Below are 18,635 nucleotides of genomic sequence, written 5' to 3'. Positions count from 1 at the left end.
CTGGGTCTAATTTGCTGCCCTTTTTGTGCAGGGGGGTTACACTCGCAATTTTGAAGTCTTTGGGTACATGTCCCTGTTTTATGGAGAGGTTTATTATGTGTGTGATGACTGGGGTGATGGCGGCTGCTGAGTCTCTGAGGAATTTGGAGGGGATATTGTCATGGCCAGTGGCCTTGTTAGGTTGGAGGGCGCTCAGTCTTTTGAGTACCTCAGCTGTTGTTACCATTTCTAGTTTGAAATCGTCTTTGCGGACCCCTAGGTTATTGTAGTAGGCTATGATGTGTTCTACCCCAAAATGCCCTGAGGGGGTGGGTAGTTTATTTACCAAGTCAAGTCAAGTCAAGAGTTTTATTTGTCACGGCATACAAGTATACAATGAAATGCGGGTGGTCTTGCCCGCAACGATGTGCAATACAGTGGTACAACATATAATAGAACATTGTGCAATAACAGGTAACAGGTAACATGGTGTGACATCTCGGTATTTGTACATAGTTATTTACAGAGCATATAGGACATGCTAGGTAGCTTTGGTAGTGCAATACACTGTTACTGTTGCTAATACTAATTTAAAGTGGCCTTTCCTTTTGGCAATAAGTGTGGGTGTGTGCGGCATGAGTGTGTGGCTATGTTTGTGAAGAAAATGTTTAAGTAATTGGCCACATCCAGCTTGTCTGTGTTGTCCGTCTTTATGTTTATGTTTGAAAATCTGGTTTTAAGTTTTTTACTGCAGCCTAGTTGATTATTGAGTAATTTCCAAAGTTCACAGGGTTTATTTTTGTTTTCCTCAGTTTTGTCATTGATGAAATTCTTTTTTGCAGTTTTGATCATGGAGTTTACTTAATTTCTTAGTCTGTTTCTTTGCAGTTTGAGTTTGTTGACAGAATCTGGCTATGGGGCGACAATAATGTGGTCAAGAGGCATGGGCCCTCATTCATCAACGTGTTCTACGCACAGATTTGTGCTTACCCTGTGCGTACGATCATTTCTAAGCAAAGAGTGGGATTCATCAATTTCAACTTGAACTTGACTTTGTGCTTATATTTACGCACAGCTCGGACCATGCGTACCTGGCGCCCAGTGGTAGAATATATTATTACAACAAGGAAATGAGCTTCTGTGCATAATAACACTGGATGTTCTGTATGAACCGTAATTCATTATAGTTCATTGTAAAATAGCAACAGTAGTGTAATTATGGTCAAAACCCTATAAATAGCATTTGGAATAATAGATCTTTCTCTCAGAATGAATGCAGCATGGTTTATATAGCGTTATCGGAATATACGGGGTGTAGGCTACTGACTGACTGCGCTCCGCGTAGCTTGATTGATTGATTGATTGAAAAGTTTATTAACAGATTGCAGAATGGGTACAGTACAGTACAGCTCAGTACATACAATTGTTAAGGGGATGCAGACCAGAGAAAGACTTTCGTCTTGTTTACATCAGGGTCCCCCATTTTCAATTCATCATAAATCATAAAGCTCAACTCGTTATTATTTTGCGCACAGACCGCCGAAACACGGGAACGTTTTGATTATATTTAAAATGCTTTACGTTAAACGAAACAAGTGGAATTTCGAAGCTGTAAGCAGAATACAAGTCATATGAATATAGTGTTCTTCCCCTTTTTTACTGTATAAGAAAGAATAGAAAACGCATTGCAATGACACCAGATAGTGGACAGACTATGTATATGATGGGATTCAAGTTCGCGTTTTTGTTGATCATAGGCATGCTGTCAGAGTATGATATCTTAATCAAACATTCTAGAACATTTGTCGTCACAGATCATGTCCTAATAGAACATAGGCTATGGCATGGATCGTGATATTGTGTGGACTGTTATTATTACTGTACCGGTACCACCCATTGTGACAACAGCCTTGTGAGTCCCGCACACAAACATGATGGAATTCAAGTTCATGTATTGAAAGGCAGGCTACATCATACATGCAGTGAGATTCATTGTTCTTGTATATGCTCTCGTATTATTGTTTATATAGGCTACCCAATACTGACATCAAAATAGATTGTAGTATGCCTCTAGAAATCATATGCAGCAGGTAGAAAATTGACGGGAGATCCATCGCGATTTGGAATAAAATTGAGGAGAACTTTAATCCCTGGGTATTAATCAAACAACACGGGAAAAGGCAGTCATATTCCAGCGCGGTCTTTATTAGCCGACAACAAAATAGATGCCTCTAAAAATCATATAGCCAATCGAACACGACTAATAAAGGCATTCATATTACAGCACGGTTATAATGACACACAACCAACGCCAAACAGTAGTCAACGAACGATCTTTATTAGTATTTTGAGCTGTCCAGGCAGAATTGCAGCAATGGTCTTAGGGAGCCGTTGATATCTGACATCACCGTTTACAAGTCCGCCTTTTATTTATCCCATAATACGCGATAGTGTCTTCTTGGTTCGACAGCAGTGAACAATCTCCGTGGAGTTTCTCAGAGTTCCGCTCGGGTCAGTCCATTATTTCACATCCCATGGGGGGTGTTTCCTCACTTTCATGACCATATATGGATAATCATGCACGAGCATTGACGGTAGAACAAAGTGGTATTCATCAACACGGAGGAGCATAGAGCCTGCATACGCACGTGTGATGAATCGCGACTTCCCTGTGCGTACACTGGTTCTACATTCCGTGCTTACGTGTGGAAATAGAACATGTTCTACGCACACATTGATGAATGAGGGCCCTGGTTTCTATCTTTAGCCTTTGGCGTGGGTTTATTCATTCACATGTTAAACAGCAGCACATGAGTCCTCCTCTCCGTGAGAGGCAGGTGGGGGAAAGAGGTAGAGGGGGAGGAGACATCTCTTTATATACTCGCCACCTGGTGGTATCATGAGTGGCTCCGCCTAGAGCGCCCTCTAGTGGAAACAGTTATATATGCAGTTAGACAGTTACTTGCAATCCTACATAGAACCTCTAACTTTAACACTCCCACTTAGGGTTGTTTAGCACACTGTATAACTTCTCCAAAAACAATTTACAAAGAAAATAGTACAATCCAGAACATCAAAAAGAATATGGCAGTCAATATTTACACATCGAACATGACCTCTGCAAATCTCTTCAATTTCAATTTGGAAACAGGTTTTCTCATAGTGTCTGCTACCATGTCGTCCGTTGGACAATAAATCAGTGTCATTCTTTCTTCTCTGATGACAGATCTGATGAAATGATATCCTATATCGACATGTTTACATCTATGTCGGCACACTGGGTTCCTAGCAATCACAATGGTTCCCTGGTTGTCCTCATAAACAACAGTCTTCATATATACATAGGTGTCCATCACTTCGAGCAGTTGTTCTAGATAAACACATTCCTGCATTGTCATAGCTAGAAACATACACTCGGCTTCACAAGTTGACAGTGTCACTGTGGGCTTTAAGCCCTAAACACTCGCTGCCCTTTCTGAAACACAGCTGTTCGTCTGCTGTACCTTTGGGATAACGAAAAACATGTTTTGCTGTAATCCAATGCTCCTCTGTGGGGTGAGCAAAATGTTGTGACAATTTACTCACTACAAAACATAGGTCAGGGCGGGTACATGTTGTCAAATAAATGAGGCTACCCACAGCTTCTCTGTACATTTTTACATCTGTCAGTTTCTGAGCATCCTCCTGCAGTCTAATTTTTGATCACATGGTGTTTCCCTTGATCTACATTCTTGCATGTCAAAACGTTTCAAGATATTTTCCACATATCTCTTCTGGGATATTTTTACACAACTGTTCAAAGTCCATGCCTAGAAAATGCTTTAACCTTCCAATGTCTTTCATTTTGAATCTGGTGGAGAGCATACCTTTCACCTGTTCTAGGTTTCTAGTGTTGTCTGCTGCGATGATCAAATCATCCACCCAAATGATGATGATCACTTTTCCTGACTCTTTTGCCTCCCTTGAGTAAACACAGGGGTCTACTGGGTTCTGTAGGAAGTGATCTTCAATGAGACATGTATGGAGCATCTCGTTCCAATTTCGCCCCGGACTGTTTGAGGCCGTAAATGGATTTTTCTAGCTTACACACTAGCTTCTCTCCTTTCTTTTCGTAACCTTCAGGTTGTTCCATATATATCTCCCTATCTATGGGTGCGTGCAGATAGGCTGTCTTCACATCCATCTGATGTAAAATCAAATTGTCCTCAGCTGCTTTTTGCATCACTACCCTTACACTGGTCAGATTGGCTGTGGGGTAGAATGTTTCACCGTAGTCTATCCCCTCCCTCTGACTGTAACCTTTAGCTACAAATCTCGCTTTGTACTTGTCGTGGCCTTCAATACCCTCCTTGATTGAGTACACCCATTTCCCTCCCACTGTCTGTCTGCCCTCTGGTAACTTGGTTAGAGTAAGTAAGTAAGTAAGTAAGTAAGTAAGTAAGTAAGTAAGTAAGTAAGTAAGTAAGTAAGTAAGTAAGTAAGTAAGTAAGTAAGTAAGTAAGTAAGTAAGTAAGTAAGTAAGTAAGTAAGTAAGTAAGTATGTAACTGTGGCCATTATATGGTTTCATCATTTATGTTATTTCAGTTTGTAAGTGTAATATTTGAGAATGTATTTATGTTTCATTTCTTATTTTCTTTATTATTTAATTTGCTACAATTTATAATGTATTCATTTTGACGTCTGGTCATATGTGGTGTCCCGTTAGGCTGCTGTTGTGTTGTTACATTTGGGTCTGATTAAGACACCTGCGAGCAAGCGGCAGGGATGTTGGGAGACTGGGACTCATTAAGACACCTGCAGCGGCAGGAATGGTGAGACGAGTTGTACAGGCTCTCTAGATTCGAAGAGTGTACGACTATGTGTAGTGTACCACTAAGACTGTTACCAAGAACAGAAGAACAAGACCCCTTTTTTATGTAGCATGCAGCCAACGAGGTAATTAATGTTTGTTTGTATTTTGCTTTTCTGACGTATTGTTTTCATATCGTGTATATTATTGTTTGTGTTGACCTGACGCAACGTATATGTTTCTGTTTAAGTTTTCACGGTGGATTGGAGGACCAAGCCTTTAATAAACCCGTCGAAAGGAAACCACTTGTGTCTGCAGTGCTTGAAGGAGTTACAGTGAAAACTCGCCTGTTCATCGATGCAAGTGGGCGATGAAGCAAGTCCAAGTTTAAGGCCGGCGTCCAGCGGATCTTCCCCGACAATTGTTTGCTGCGCTGTCGGCGCGCCGACATCAAAGGACAGATGAGTCACAAACAATACGCACTACACGCATAAACGCAAAGAAGTAAGAAGATGCACACAGTATAATGAGCAGCGTTTCAAGATAAAGCCATAAAGGACTTGGACATTATAAGTTAAGAGTGGTCAGGTCAAGAAGAGTGCTTTGTAAACGTTTCTATAAATATATTTGACTGTGAATTCTAATTACTGTGGTGTGCGTGCTAAAACGTTTTGACTTATTTGCCTATATAATTTAACTGAAGCTAACCATTTGTACACATTAAGGTGTCAACGTTAAAGTATAAATATTTTCTGATTGAACACACATTTCTAATTTAAAGTGTGTTTTGGAAATTATAACCTATAAAAGGCACGTATAATTTATAGGTGAAGGCTATTATTGGCATCTAATATTTATGCTCCTAAGCGTTCTGAAGCGCTTAATATATATATGTGGAGGTTATTTTGAAAGCCAATTGAATTAAGCAATTTGATTTGCTCGGAGAGTACTGCATTTAATTCAAATTTGAGTACAAAACAGGCTAAAGGTTTAAAGGTGTATTTACTATTTTTTCTTTACAAATTTTGGTCAATTTAAAGTAGTGATTTACAATGACAGAGCCAATTAGGCCTGCAATTGAAGTAGGGGACAGTGTTAGGGATAATGCAAATTCCCAAGACCGACCTGAAGAAGGTCAGGAAGAAGGTGCTGAAGCCCAGCAAGAGGTACCAAAACGATCTCAAAGAACCAGAACTCTAACAGAGAAGGGTAAAGCAATGCAGGAGGATAAGATCAAAGCGCTTCAACAAAGATTTAATTACATTTACAATAAATGGAGGACACAAGTTAAATCTTCTAAAAGTCCGTTATCACAATCAACAGAACATTTGTCTAATGAGCTGCTTACTGATATCATTACAGATGTCACAAGTCTTTCTAATGATGTGCAGCATATTTATGATGAACTACGTGACATCTCAACTCCAGACCAGGACACGCGTCTAAGAGTGGATCTGTGTGCAGGGATTTCTGAGATAATTGTGTCCAGAGCCACATTTAGACTGGGGGGAAGTGTGTTAGAAGAAGGAGAGAAAGAGTGGCCAGAAGCAGGCTCTCTCTTTGACTCAAGCACCTATAAATCTGGTTCTGCCACTTCTTCCAGGAAAAGTGCTTATAAATCTGGTTCTGCCACTTCTTCCAGAAAAGGCACCTCAGTGCATTCAAGCAGTTCTTCTGTAAAGCGACGAGATGCTGTCGCTGATGCTGCTGCAAGCCAAGCTGTTCTGGAAGTGTTAAAAGAACAAGAAAAAGAACAATTGGAAATGCAGTGCCTAGAAGCAGAAGCTAAAAAGAAGATAGCTGAGCAAGAGGCAGCAGGCATAAAGCGTCGTTTAGAAAGAGAAGCAGAAGAGGTTAAACGTCGTTTAGAACGAGAAACAGAAGAGGTTGAACGAAGAATAAAGAGAGAGGAAGAGGAAGCTAAAATTAAAGCTCAACTGGAAGAAGAACATGGAGCTATACAAAGGACTCTGGAGGAAAAGCGGAGAAAGATACAGCATTTGGAGGCAGTGAAAGGTCTTAATGCAGCACAAGCAAGAATTCTTGTGTACGATCAAGTGGAGGCCACAGAAGAGCGGAAAGACGTACTAGAACATGAGAGGGTAGCAGACAACAAAGTGCCTGCTCCCACAAGTCCTCTGTCCCTGTATACGTCTCCCGTACCACAAGTTGTGACCACCTCCTCAAATGACAGTACAGCAGAGCTTGTTAAGATGCTGGCAGGTGCTTTGATTGTCAACAGAATTCCAATTCCTGAACCTTCATCATTCAGTGGGGACCCATTGAAATACAATGACTGGAAACTTTCCTTTGAAATACTGATTGATCAGAAGAGCATTGAAGACAAGGAGAAGATATACTACCTCCGTAGGTATGTAAGTGGACAAGCTAAGAAAGCACTTGATGGCTATTTCTTACTCGGAACCAAATCTGCCTATGTTGCAGCATGGAAGACTTTGGAGGAGAGATATGGTAATCCATTTACAATAGCAAAAGCATACAGAGACAAGCTCCAAGCATGGCCCAAGATGGGATCTAAGGACAGCTTTGAGCTCAGAGAGTTTACTTTCTCAGGAGTTGTGAGGCTGCCATGGTCAACATCAAGGCATTGGACATTTTAAATGACTGTAATGAAAACAGGAAAATTCTTTTAAAGTTGCCTGATTGGCTAACAGCGAGATGGAACAGGATGGTTATCCAAGAAGAAGAAGAGCGTAACCAATTCCCCTCCTTCAGCCAATTTGTAAAGTTTCTGACAAGAGAAGCAAAAATTGCCTGCAACCCTGTTACATCACTACAGTCACTGAAACAAGGTGAGACTGAAAAACCAAAATGCCCAAGATATCAAAGCTTTGGAGCAAAGACACTAACCACAGGTTCCAATGAAAATACTGTTATAACATGCATTTTCTGTGAGAAGTACGGGCATACTTTGCATAAATGCAGGAAGTTCATGGAGAAACCTGTTACAGACAGAATCAAATTTGTTCAAGCTGAAAAGCTATGCTTTGGTTGTCTCAAGTCTGGTCACTACTCAAAGAGCTGCAACAGTAGGAATGTGTGCGACGTGTGCCACAAGCAACATCCTACATGTCTGCATGAGGAGCGAGCCAAAGAAGGACAAAGACCACCACAAGCCAAGCTAAAGCTAAATGAAGACAAGCCAAGTACAAGTCAACAATGGTACAAAGAAAGACCTCAATCGACACAATGCAAAGAAACAACCACAAACTCTACTTCACATAGAGTAATACTTCATGAAGCTAACACACAGACAACTGCAATAATTCCTGTCTGGCTTTCATCCACGACTCAACCAACACAAGAAGTCCTCGTTTACGCTCTGTTGGATTCTCAAAGCGACACAACCTTTGTTATAAGGGAAGTAGCAGAAACGTTGGAAGCAACCAAAGTCAAGGTCAAAGTCAAGCTCTCTACTATGACCTCAAGAACCACAGTAGTAAGCTCTGAAAGAATAGACAACTTACAAATCCGTGGCTTTTACTCTGGTAAGAAGATATTGTTACCACCAGTCTATACTCGGGATTTCATTCCAGCCAACAGAACACACATACCAACAGATGGAACTGCAAAAGCGTGGTCCCATCTAGAGCACCTCCAAGGAAAGATTGCACCTATGCAGGACTGTAAAGTAGGTCTGCTCATTGGGTACGACTGCTCACAAGCCCTGCTTCCAAGGGAAGTTGTGTCTGGCGAAGAAAGTCAGCCTTATGCACAGCGTACAGACCTTGGATGGAGTATTGTTGGCCATGGGAATCCCTGCGTAGACTACGGCGACGCCATCGGAATCAGCCATCGCATAGTATTGAGACGAGTAACAGCAGGTGTGAAACGTTCTGTTAATCTCAAAACTGAAGTACACTATGTGAGCCGAACAAAAGTGAAAGAAATGACTCCCTCAGACATAAGAGTTCTTGAACCAGACTTCTCAGAAAGAACTGGAGAACATGACCCTGTGTCTCAAGAACATATCAAGTGCCTGTCGAAGTTGAGAGAGACCATCACGCAAAAGAACAATGGTCACTACGACATACCGTTACCATTCAAAGAAAAGGAAAGGAAAAGAAAAGGGAAAAGAAAAAAGAAGAAAAAACGACCTGTCGGAGAACTCAAGGTGGGAGAAATTAAGGAAGATGATCCTGAACTCCACAAGGCTTTTGTGTGCAACACTAAAGCAAAGGAAAACAGATCATCATTGGATCGCCTACAGAGATTCTCGGAATGTGTCAAGTGTAGAAAGTACAGAAGATGTACGGAAGGACAAAGAGGGGGTGACTTACCACAAGATCGGAAGCAACTCCACCCTTCACTTACGCTGGCATAGACTGCTTTGGTCCGATCCATGTTAAAGAAGGAAGGAAGGATCTCAAAATATATGATCTCTTACTTACCCGTCTATGTTTAAGGGCCATACACAGGGTCAGATGGTAGGGTGAGAAAATTTAAATTGCTGGTGAGTGACACCACCTTAAAAGGTAAACCTACAACTAAAAGAGTGTTCCTTGATACCTGAACAGAAGGTTATAACACTACTCGAAGCAGACTAATTTAATGTTTTGCCTAAAACTTATGTTAATAATGATATTTACATTTAGTCATTTAGCTGACGCTTTTATACAGGGCGACTTACAAGTTCTGTACAAGTTCCCAGGAGGGGCACAACTAGCGGCTGAATGACCACAAGATATGTTTAATTTAGAAGATAACCAAATTATGTTCAGAGAAATCCCACGTGTGTGCGATTTGGTGGGAGTGTAACTGTGGCCATTATATAGTTTCATCATTTATGTTATTTCAGTTTGTAAGTGTAATATTTGAGAATGTATTTATGTTTCATTTCTTATTTTCTTTATTATTTAATTTGCTACAATTTATAATGTATTCATTTTGACGTCTGGTCATATGTGGTGTCCCGTTAGGCTGCTGTTGTGTTGTTACATTTGGGTCTGATTAAGACACCTGCGAGCAAGCGGCAGGGATGTTGGGAGACTGGGACTCATTAAGACACCTGCAGCGGCAGGAATGGTGAGACGAGTTGTACAGGCTCTCTAGATTCGAAGAGTGTATGACTATGTGTAGTGTACCACTAAGACTGTTACCAAGAACAGAAGAACAAGACCCCTTTTTTATGTAGCATGCAGCCAACGAGGTAATTAATGTTTGTTTGTATTTTGCTTTTCTGATGTATTGTTTTCATATTGTGTATATTATTGTTTGTGTTGACCTGACGCAACGTATATGTTTCTGTTTAAGTTTTCACGGTGGATTGGAGGACCAAGCCTTTAATAAACCCGTCGAAAGGAAACCACTTGTGTCTGCAGTGCTTGAAGGAGTTACAAAGTAAGTAAGTAAGTAAGTAAGTAAGTAAGTAAGTAAGTAAGTAAGTAAGTAAGTAAGTAAGTAAGTAAGTAAGTAAGTAAGTGAGTGAGTGAGTGAGTGAGTGAGTGAGTGAGTGAGTGAGTGAGTGAGTGAGTGAGTGAGTGAGTGAGTGAGTGAGTGAGTGAGTGAGTGAGTGAGTGAGTGAGTGAGTGAGTGAGTGAGTGAGTGAGTGAGTGAGTGAGTGAGTGAGTGAGTAAGTAAGTAAGTAAGTAAGTAAGTAAGTAAGTAAGTAAGTAAGTAAGTAAGTAAGTATTTATAAAGCACCTTTCATACATGTTATGTAGCTCAAAGTGCTGTCCACAAACATAGGCATATATAACGATAAAAGCAATAAAGTCACAGTGATCAGTTAAGATCAATGTTTAAAATAAAATAAAATAAAATAAAAAATAATAAAATATAAAAATAAAAATAAATAAATAAAAAATAAAAAAAGCATCACATTAGTACGACAACAGTAATAAAAGTAGGGCAATAGGCAAAGTACAGTAAAATAACATTTCAGTAAAAGATCAGTACATAAAAAATTAAAACATAATAATAAAAACATTTCAATAAGATACTCGCTTTCCCTAAGGCATGGTACACTATTTGTAAGCTAGACTGTATAGATACGTTTTTAATTTTCCTTTAAAAATGTGTATGGAGCTGGCGTTTCTGATGTGTGTTGGTAGTGTGTTCCATAGTTTTGGGGCATAGTTGGCAAATGCCTTACTTCCTATCCTCTTTTGGTTTCTGGGTGTGTCTAGTAAACCTGTAGTGGATGACCGTAGCGTTCTTGAGGGCAGATAACTAACTAGGGAATTTGCTATGTATTTTGGGCCTTGCTCATTAAGAGCTTTATATGTCAGGAAAAGGACCTTAAAATCAATTCTATGAGTTATTGGAAGCCAGTGCAGAGTGGCTAGGACTGGAGTGATATGTTCTCTTCTCTTTGTATGAGTTAGTAATCGAGCTGCAGAGTTTTGGATAAGCTGAATCTTCCCAATGGTTGCTTTGGGAAGACCAGTGAACAGTGCATTACAATAGTCAAGCCGGCTTGAGACAAAAGCACGAATCAGTGTCTCGACATCCTTTTTATTTACGAAAGGTCTTACTTTCGCTATGTTTCTTAGGTGAAAGAATGACGTTTTCATGGCTTTATTAATATGAGACTTAAAGGTCAGGTCTGAGTCCAAAATGACACCTATGCTTGTAACCTCAGTCTTTACATAGGATGACAGACTCCCCAGGTTTTCACACAGCACTTCCCTTTTCGCTTTTGGGCCGTTTCGGTCTTGCATTCGTTTAATTTTAGGAAGTTATTGTTCATCCACTTGTTTATTGCTAAAAGACAGTTTGGAATGGACTGTATGGCTGTAGTGTTATTTGGTTCTGCGGAGATATATAGTTGTGTATCATCAGCATAACTATGGAAGCATACATTGTGGTCTCGAATGATGTCCCCGAGGGGCAGCATATATAGTGAGAAGAGTAATGGACCAAGGCAGCTTCCTTGTGCAACTCCAAAGTTGCTGTCATGTTTCTCGGATACATTGTCTCCAAGCTTAAAATAGAACTTTCTCCCCTTAATGTCACAACCTCTTCAACATGCTCCCCCACGGCAGGCGGCTATGGCTGCCCAAGACACTAAAGTCCCGCCATAGAGTTTCTTCCCCTCAGCAGCTCGCCTGGTAAACGAGTCAGGTGTCCCCATGCTCCCCCCCCCCCCTCTATGGCGAGCTGCTAGGGCTGGACTTCTGGACTTGAACCTTGTGTTGCACTGTATCCATGTCCCCAACCACCGCACTTTCACAGTCTTATTGTTGTCTCACTGTTCTGTCCTGTCTTGCACTTTACTTAAAATTATTTATTTACTGTTGTATTGTTCTTAATTGTGAAAAAAGTATGCACTGTAATGTCAAAACACGTTCCATTTTGTACCTGTATGAAATGGCAAATAAAGTAATCTGAATCTGAATCTGAATGTTATGAGCCAATTTAGTACATGATTGGAAAAGCCAACCAGTCTTTCAAGACGACTGATCAGGATATTATGGTCAATCGTATCGAATGCTGCACTAAGGTCCAATAGGACAAGAATTGATTAGCCTGAGGTCGCTAACTATTTTAGTAAGGGCAGTTTCAGTGCTGTGATTTGTTCTGAAACCTGATTGTAATTCCTTCATGATGTTATTATCTTTAAGAAAGGAGTTTATTTGTACTGAGACTATCTTTTCTAATATCTTGCTGATAAATGGAAGGTTCGATATTGGCCTATAGCTTTTTAGTTCGTTTACATCTAAGTTTGTTTTCTTTAGTAGTGGTTTTACTACAGCCGTTTTAAATGCATCTGGAAAAGTGCCTGTTTGAAGCGACATATTTATGATTTCAAGGACATGATTTGAGACACTATCGAACACCCACTTGAGAAATGCTGTTGGTATAGGATCAAGGCAGGAGGTGGCGGAATTACACTCGGAGACAATCTTACAGAGGTCAGGTAATGTAATACATGTGAATTCCCCCATAGTTATCTCAGGTGGGTTTCCACTCACAGCCAGATCTATATCAGAGGCAATGCTTGCTCTAATCAAAGATATATTTTCATTAAAGAAAACTGCGAACTCTTCACATTTTGTGGCTGATTGCTGCGGTATATGGGGGGGTGGCATATTAATCAGCCGGTCGATGGTGGAAAAAAGTACCCTGGAGTTACCCATATTTTCTGAGATCATTTTGGAAAAATATTCCTTTCTCGCAAGTTGTATTGCCTTATTGTATGCGCCCATGGCGTCTTTGTATAAATTAAAGTGAGCTGTGAGTTTGAATTTCCTCCATTTTCGCTCGGCTATCCTACATTTTCTCTTGTTATCTTTAACATTGGTTTTATTTAACCATGGAGAGATTCTATCAGTTTTTACCTTTTTAACCTACAGAGTAAAGTTGTGGTTGTCCTCTAGGGACCTCATCTCCTCATCCATTGCTCTCTCCCATTTACTTGATTCAGGGGACACTATGGCCTCTTTAAAGGTCTGAGGTACCCCACTGACTACCCTGTAGCAGTAATCAATGGTGGTAAGTGTACTGTCACCCTCGTCACTTCCTCTCCGGGCATAGTCTGTCAGATACTTTGGGGGTTTGTGTTCCCTTGAGGGATACCTCCCACTGCTTGGGGCATGTGACGTCACCCTCGGGTGCTCCTCGTCATCGACATCTGGGGGTGGCTGACTGTCTGTCTGCACGACCGTGCTAAGTACACTGGGCTGAGGTGTCTCTGTTTCTTCACACCTTACTCTGGAGTCCAGCTCTGGCTCCTCTGTCTGTGTCTCGTTCTCACATGTTGTCTTTGTGACAAACTTGACTAGCCTGTGTTTCTGCACTCTCCCTTTACCGGGATAATAAACTAGGAAAGCGGGGCTTCCTTTGACGTGCCCTACAAAGAGTCCTTTTTCACATCTGGACTCGAGCTTTCCTCTGTCCTGCAGGTACGCATAACACACTGATCCAAATTTGTGCATTCTAGCTAGATTACACTTCTTTCCTGTCAGTGCTGTATACGGGGTGATGCCTGTGTGCTTATTAAATCACCTGTTTCTGGTGTAAGCGGCTTCTTGCACTGCATAGTGCCATAGACTCTTAGGTAAGTTACTGTCTACTAGCTTACACCTAGCCATTTAGAAAAGAGTGTGCCATTCCCTCTCTGCCACTCCGTTCTGGTGTGGGGAATATGGACATGACGTCTCGTGTCTTATTTTGTTCCTCCTCAACAGTGATTGGAACTCTCTGTTTGTGAACTCGGTTCCGTTGTCGGACCTCAAGCATCTTACGTTACCATAAGGGGCTATGTCTGCCAGGAATTTTTCCGTGGCCTGGAGTGTGTCACTCTTTGCTTTGAGAAAGTAAACAAACACTACCCCTGTGCACACATCTGTAAAAGACTGTACATATCTAAAGCCTCCTATGGACTAGTTTCTTACTGGACCGGCAAGATCTGTGTTAACTAGCGCAAGTGGTACCTTTACTTTTTCTGTGGGATTTCTGTTTCTCGATTGAGTAAACTTCCCCTTTATGCACACTACACATTCTTTGTCAGGTCTACGCTTTTCACCTTCAATGTGCATGCCTTCTGTCACTGCTTGCAGTTTCAGTAAATCCTCGTAATTACAATGACCCATAATCTCATGCCATGTCTGAATATCGTGACTGACAGTTACGTTACACATATCATTATCATCATTACACTTGTCATTGTCATTACACTCTGTTTGCATGTAATACATTCTCTGGTACACCTCTATGTTAAATCGCATACCGTTGGACTCTACAAGAAAATGTTTACCTTCAATGAAGAACACTCTGACACCGTTCGCAGTAGCAGCTATTACAGAGAATAGTCCTTGTGGGAACGATGGTATGTAGAGAGCGTTCTTTAACGTCACTGTACGCCGGCGCCCCCCACTGTCTGTTAGGTATACCTGTGTGCAGGGCTTGACATCAACTTTTTGGCTCACTAGCCACTGTGGCTAGTGGTTTTCCAAAGTCACTAGCCACTCAGCATTTTCACCAGCCAAAAATCACCACACTAAATAATTTTTTCATCAATACGTTCCCATTTTATAGCGTGATGATGAATAGGTTTAAAATCAAAATGCACAGTGCGCAGTTCCACCATGAATGCATGAAAGGGGGGGGGGTGGGGGGGGGGGGGGGGGGGGGGGGGGGGGGGGGGGGGGGCGGGGGCGACGTTGTTTCTGATTATTGATTACCAATAAGGGCATTCGTTATTGTAGCATCATACACTGATGTGTCATGATGTCATGATGTCATGTATGTTGTGTATGTCATAAATGTCACTATAAATTGAAAATGGGGAACCCTGATGTAAACAAGACAAATGTCTTTCTCTGGTCTGCATCCCCTTAATAATTGTGTGTATTGAGCCGTACTGTATTGTACCCATTCTGCAATCTGTTAAATAAAGTTTTCATTCATTCATCGGCTGGTTGCTATGCTAACAAGGCCTGATCAGCATGAAATCGTTCTTACCTGTGGCCGGTTGGATCCCAAAAAGGATTTCCCAGTTATTGATCGCCATCTGGTAGATCGATATGTCCATTGGCTGATGCTATATTCCTCTACTGCATACTGAATTCGGCGTCGCAAAAGGTATTCCATGCGATGTGATGAAAGCATAGCTTTCATAACAGAAAAAGTAGGCCTGAATGAAAAAAATTAACATCTGGTCTGAAAACAAGGAGTACTCCATTCTCGAGACAGCACCACTACCAGGATCTGGCCGGTAATGCACTTTTCCGAATTGTTGTGGGAGTTGTAGTATTATGTAGTATCACTTGGATTGACTTAATTATTGCAGATGTCCTTTTGTAGACTACAATGTTTTTTTTCATAGAAAAAAAGTCACCGGCCACTGTGGCCAATAGAATGACAGAGTTACCGGCCACAGCCGAATTCTATCAGCATTTGGCCGGTGGTCAGGTGTTAATGTCAAGCCCTGCCTGTGCGTCTCCTCTCTCTTGCACCAACCCGTAGGTGCGCTTCCCATCTGCCAGCTCCATGCTGTGTCTCTCCGGGTGAAAGTGTTGTCAAAGTTCTTGAACCGACTCCTGTCGTTGATGACGTGGGACGACGCACCTGTGTCCACGATCAGTCCCTTCCTTTGGGCCTGCTGCAGCTGCGTTGGCCTGGTGACGTACGCTGTCTGCGCCCTGGGGATGAAGCCCTCTTGTCCCGCTACTCTCGCGGCGTCGCCTCGATTCGTCTCACACCGACCGTTGCCGCCATCTTGTCCATGGCCGCCATCTTGTCCATGCGTGTGTCGCGCGCCTGGACGCGTTTCTTCATGCACGCTCTGTGTGCCTCGTGGATCTGCAGAAGCCACACTAGACAGTCTTGTGCAGTTACCTCTCCGATGGCGTTTCTCTCCGCATCGCCAACACGCCAGCTGCGTCGTGGCCTGGTCTTCTCCGTTGGCGTCGCTCGGGCCTTCAGCACCCTCTCTCCCGCCTCCGCGGCGGCTGGGTGGGTATCTTCTGAGACCTCGAAGTTTCTTAACTTGGCCTTAAACTTTCCCAGCGTCATGTCCGCTGAACCGTGTGTTACCAGGAGTGTGAACGGTTTGTACAGCTCGGTAGTCCATCATTAGCCCATCGCTTGGTGCTTCTCCTGCACTCCTCAATGTGTCGTCGAGCAGTGGCGCTAACTCACAGTACGCGTCTGCGTACGCTTGTTGTCCAGGGCTTGTGCTTCCGCCGTCAGGTCTCCTGTGGGGGCCGTCAAGATCGTCGCAACTACCGCCCTGTTTCTATTCTTACCTCCATCTCGAAAGTCATGGAAAAAAATAGTCTACGAACAGATTGAAAAGTACCTAGCGGGAAAAAATCGAATCTACGAATTCCAATCTGGCTTCAGAACATCCCACTCCACTGACACATGCCTTCTCTATTTGAACGACCACATCAAACAAGAGGTGGACGCGGGCAAATACTGCGGCATGGTCATGCTGGACCTACAAAAAGCCTTCGACACTGTCAATCACTCCATTCTGATTGACAAGCTAAAAGCAATGGGTTTTGATAGTCTATCAGTGAGATGGATGCAAATCCTCCCTAGAGGGAGAGAACAGATGGTGGAGGTAAACGGTACCCTACCCCCCCCCCCCCCTCACAGTGAGCTGTGGCGTTCCACAAGGAAGCATACTAGGACCGCTACTGTTCCTAATTTATGCAAATGACATGTCGTCAGCTTGTGACTGCAACTTGTTCTTGTTCGCAGACGACTCAGCCCTGCTGGTCTCTGACAAGAACAAGTTACAGTTAATGTAAAAAAAAAAAAAAAAAAAAAAAAAACGTTTTTTTTTTTTTTTTTTTACCTGAGCTCTTGGGGGGCCACATCAAATGACGTGGCGGGCCGGATTTGGCCCGCGGGCCGTGAGTTTGACACCTATGGTCTAGAGACATGATTTTAACTGCTAAAATCATTTGAATTTTTTGTTAACACAAAACCACTTGACATTTTCCCAACTCTCAAAAAATAATAATAACTGAAATCACTCCCCCCATGGGGACCGGTCCCCATGAGGGGAGGATTTCAGTGTATTGATTGATTGATTGAAAACTTTATTAACAGATTGCAGAATGGGTACAGTACAGTACAGCTCAATACATACAATTGTTAAGGGGATGCAGACCAGAGAAAGACTTTCGTCTTTGTTTACATCAGGGTCCCCCATTTTCAATTCATCATAACATATATGAGCCATGTCACTTCAATGAGGTGGGATGGCTCCCTGTGGAGCAGAGGGTCTCCTTTCTGAAACTGGGACATATGTTATAAAATGTTAAATGGATCTGCCCCCAGATATTTATGCTCTCGCATTGTCCTGCGTGGCCAGGTCCACGACGGTCTGGACAGCTCTCAGTTTATGAGCCTAGAAAGGGTTCCTATTCACAGAATGGCTTTCTGTCTACAGCCTGCCGGCTGTGGAACTCTCTGCCCAGGGCCATCCAAAACTCCCCCACTATTGCTGTCTTCAAAGAGGGGTGTGAAGCGACATCTGCAACAATACAGTAGGTTGCAGATGGTGCTTGGCCACCACTCTTGAAGAACAGGAACATGACATGCTGTAATGAGGCTCTTTCAGAAATTGTGTTGTCTATTTTATCTTCTTAACTCTTTCTTTGTGATTTATTGTATTCTTCTTGGGACCATGTGGAAACAAGTCGACAGACTTTCACATGTTATCCTTGTACCCCTTGTTTTTATACTATTGTATAAATTGTACGTACTAAATAAAAATCAAATCAAATCATGACATACATGACATACAGATAGACAGTATGTTCATTGGCTTCATTGGCATACTATCAACATCACTGTTAGGCACTTCACAGAACAAAAAAGCAATACTTGCTTGCCTTTTCAACATTAAACATTAAAGATGTTCTCTCAGCACAATGGTGACCTTTATACCATACAATCAATTAAAAAAATGGTACACCTATACCTCTTGTACAAAAAGGAGGCACAAATTGAGTTCATATTGTCAATGCTTTTTTCAAACAGCTGTTGCATTTTATTTTAAATATATGTCCTGTGACAAATGCTTTTTTAACTTGGGACACAAAAACAGGGTACTGTTGTATGTATTTAATGGTTTCTTTACTTTTATTGAGCAGCACAGGATGGACCCAAGTGTGGTGTTAAACCAAGAATCAACTTTATTCAAGGCGACTAGATGTGCAAAACAGACAATGGGTCTCATTCTCCAACGGACTTAAGACAGAAAATGTGCTCTTAGGGCCATTTAAGACATTCGATTTTGGGATTCCCCAACCGTGTTAAACATGCAATATATCCCATTGGGACAGACATTTGTAATTTTATATAGCTATAACCTGCATTCTTTCAATGTATAATAAATCAATAAAACAGATATTTAACACAGTTGGGGAATCCCAAAATCTA

The 18,635-nt window shown here is 41.8% G+C and overlaps 1 protein-coding gene across 1 annotated transcript in view; it reads right to left on the bottom strand.

Moving 5' to 3' along the window:
* Nucleotides 1-16,013, bottom strand: part of LOC311225980 (uncharacterized protein) — a gene marked incomplete at both ends in the record, with an annotated part of 98,877 nt that extends 82,864 nt beyond the window's left edge. The window contains one exon of the mRNA XM_084311364.1: nt 15,942-16,013. Within this exon, the coding sequence (XP_084167490.1) occupies nt 15,942-16,013 (72 nt within the window). The remainder of the gene's footprint in view (nt 1-15,941) is intronic.
* Nucleotides 16,014-18,635: the final 2,622 nt, after the last annotated feature.

Source organism: Notolepis coatsorum, assembly GCF_963971535.1.
Source record: "Notolepis coatsorum genome assembly, chromosome: 3".
Classification (NCBI taxonomy): Eukaryota; Metazoa; Chordata; class Actinopteri; order Aulopiformes; family Paralepididae; genus Notolepis; species Notolepis coatsorum.
This window is presented reverse-complemented; position numbering and strand designations above follow the sequence as displayed.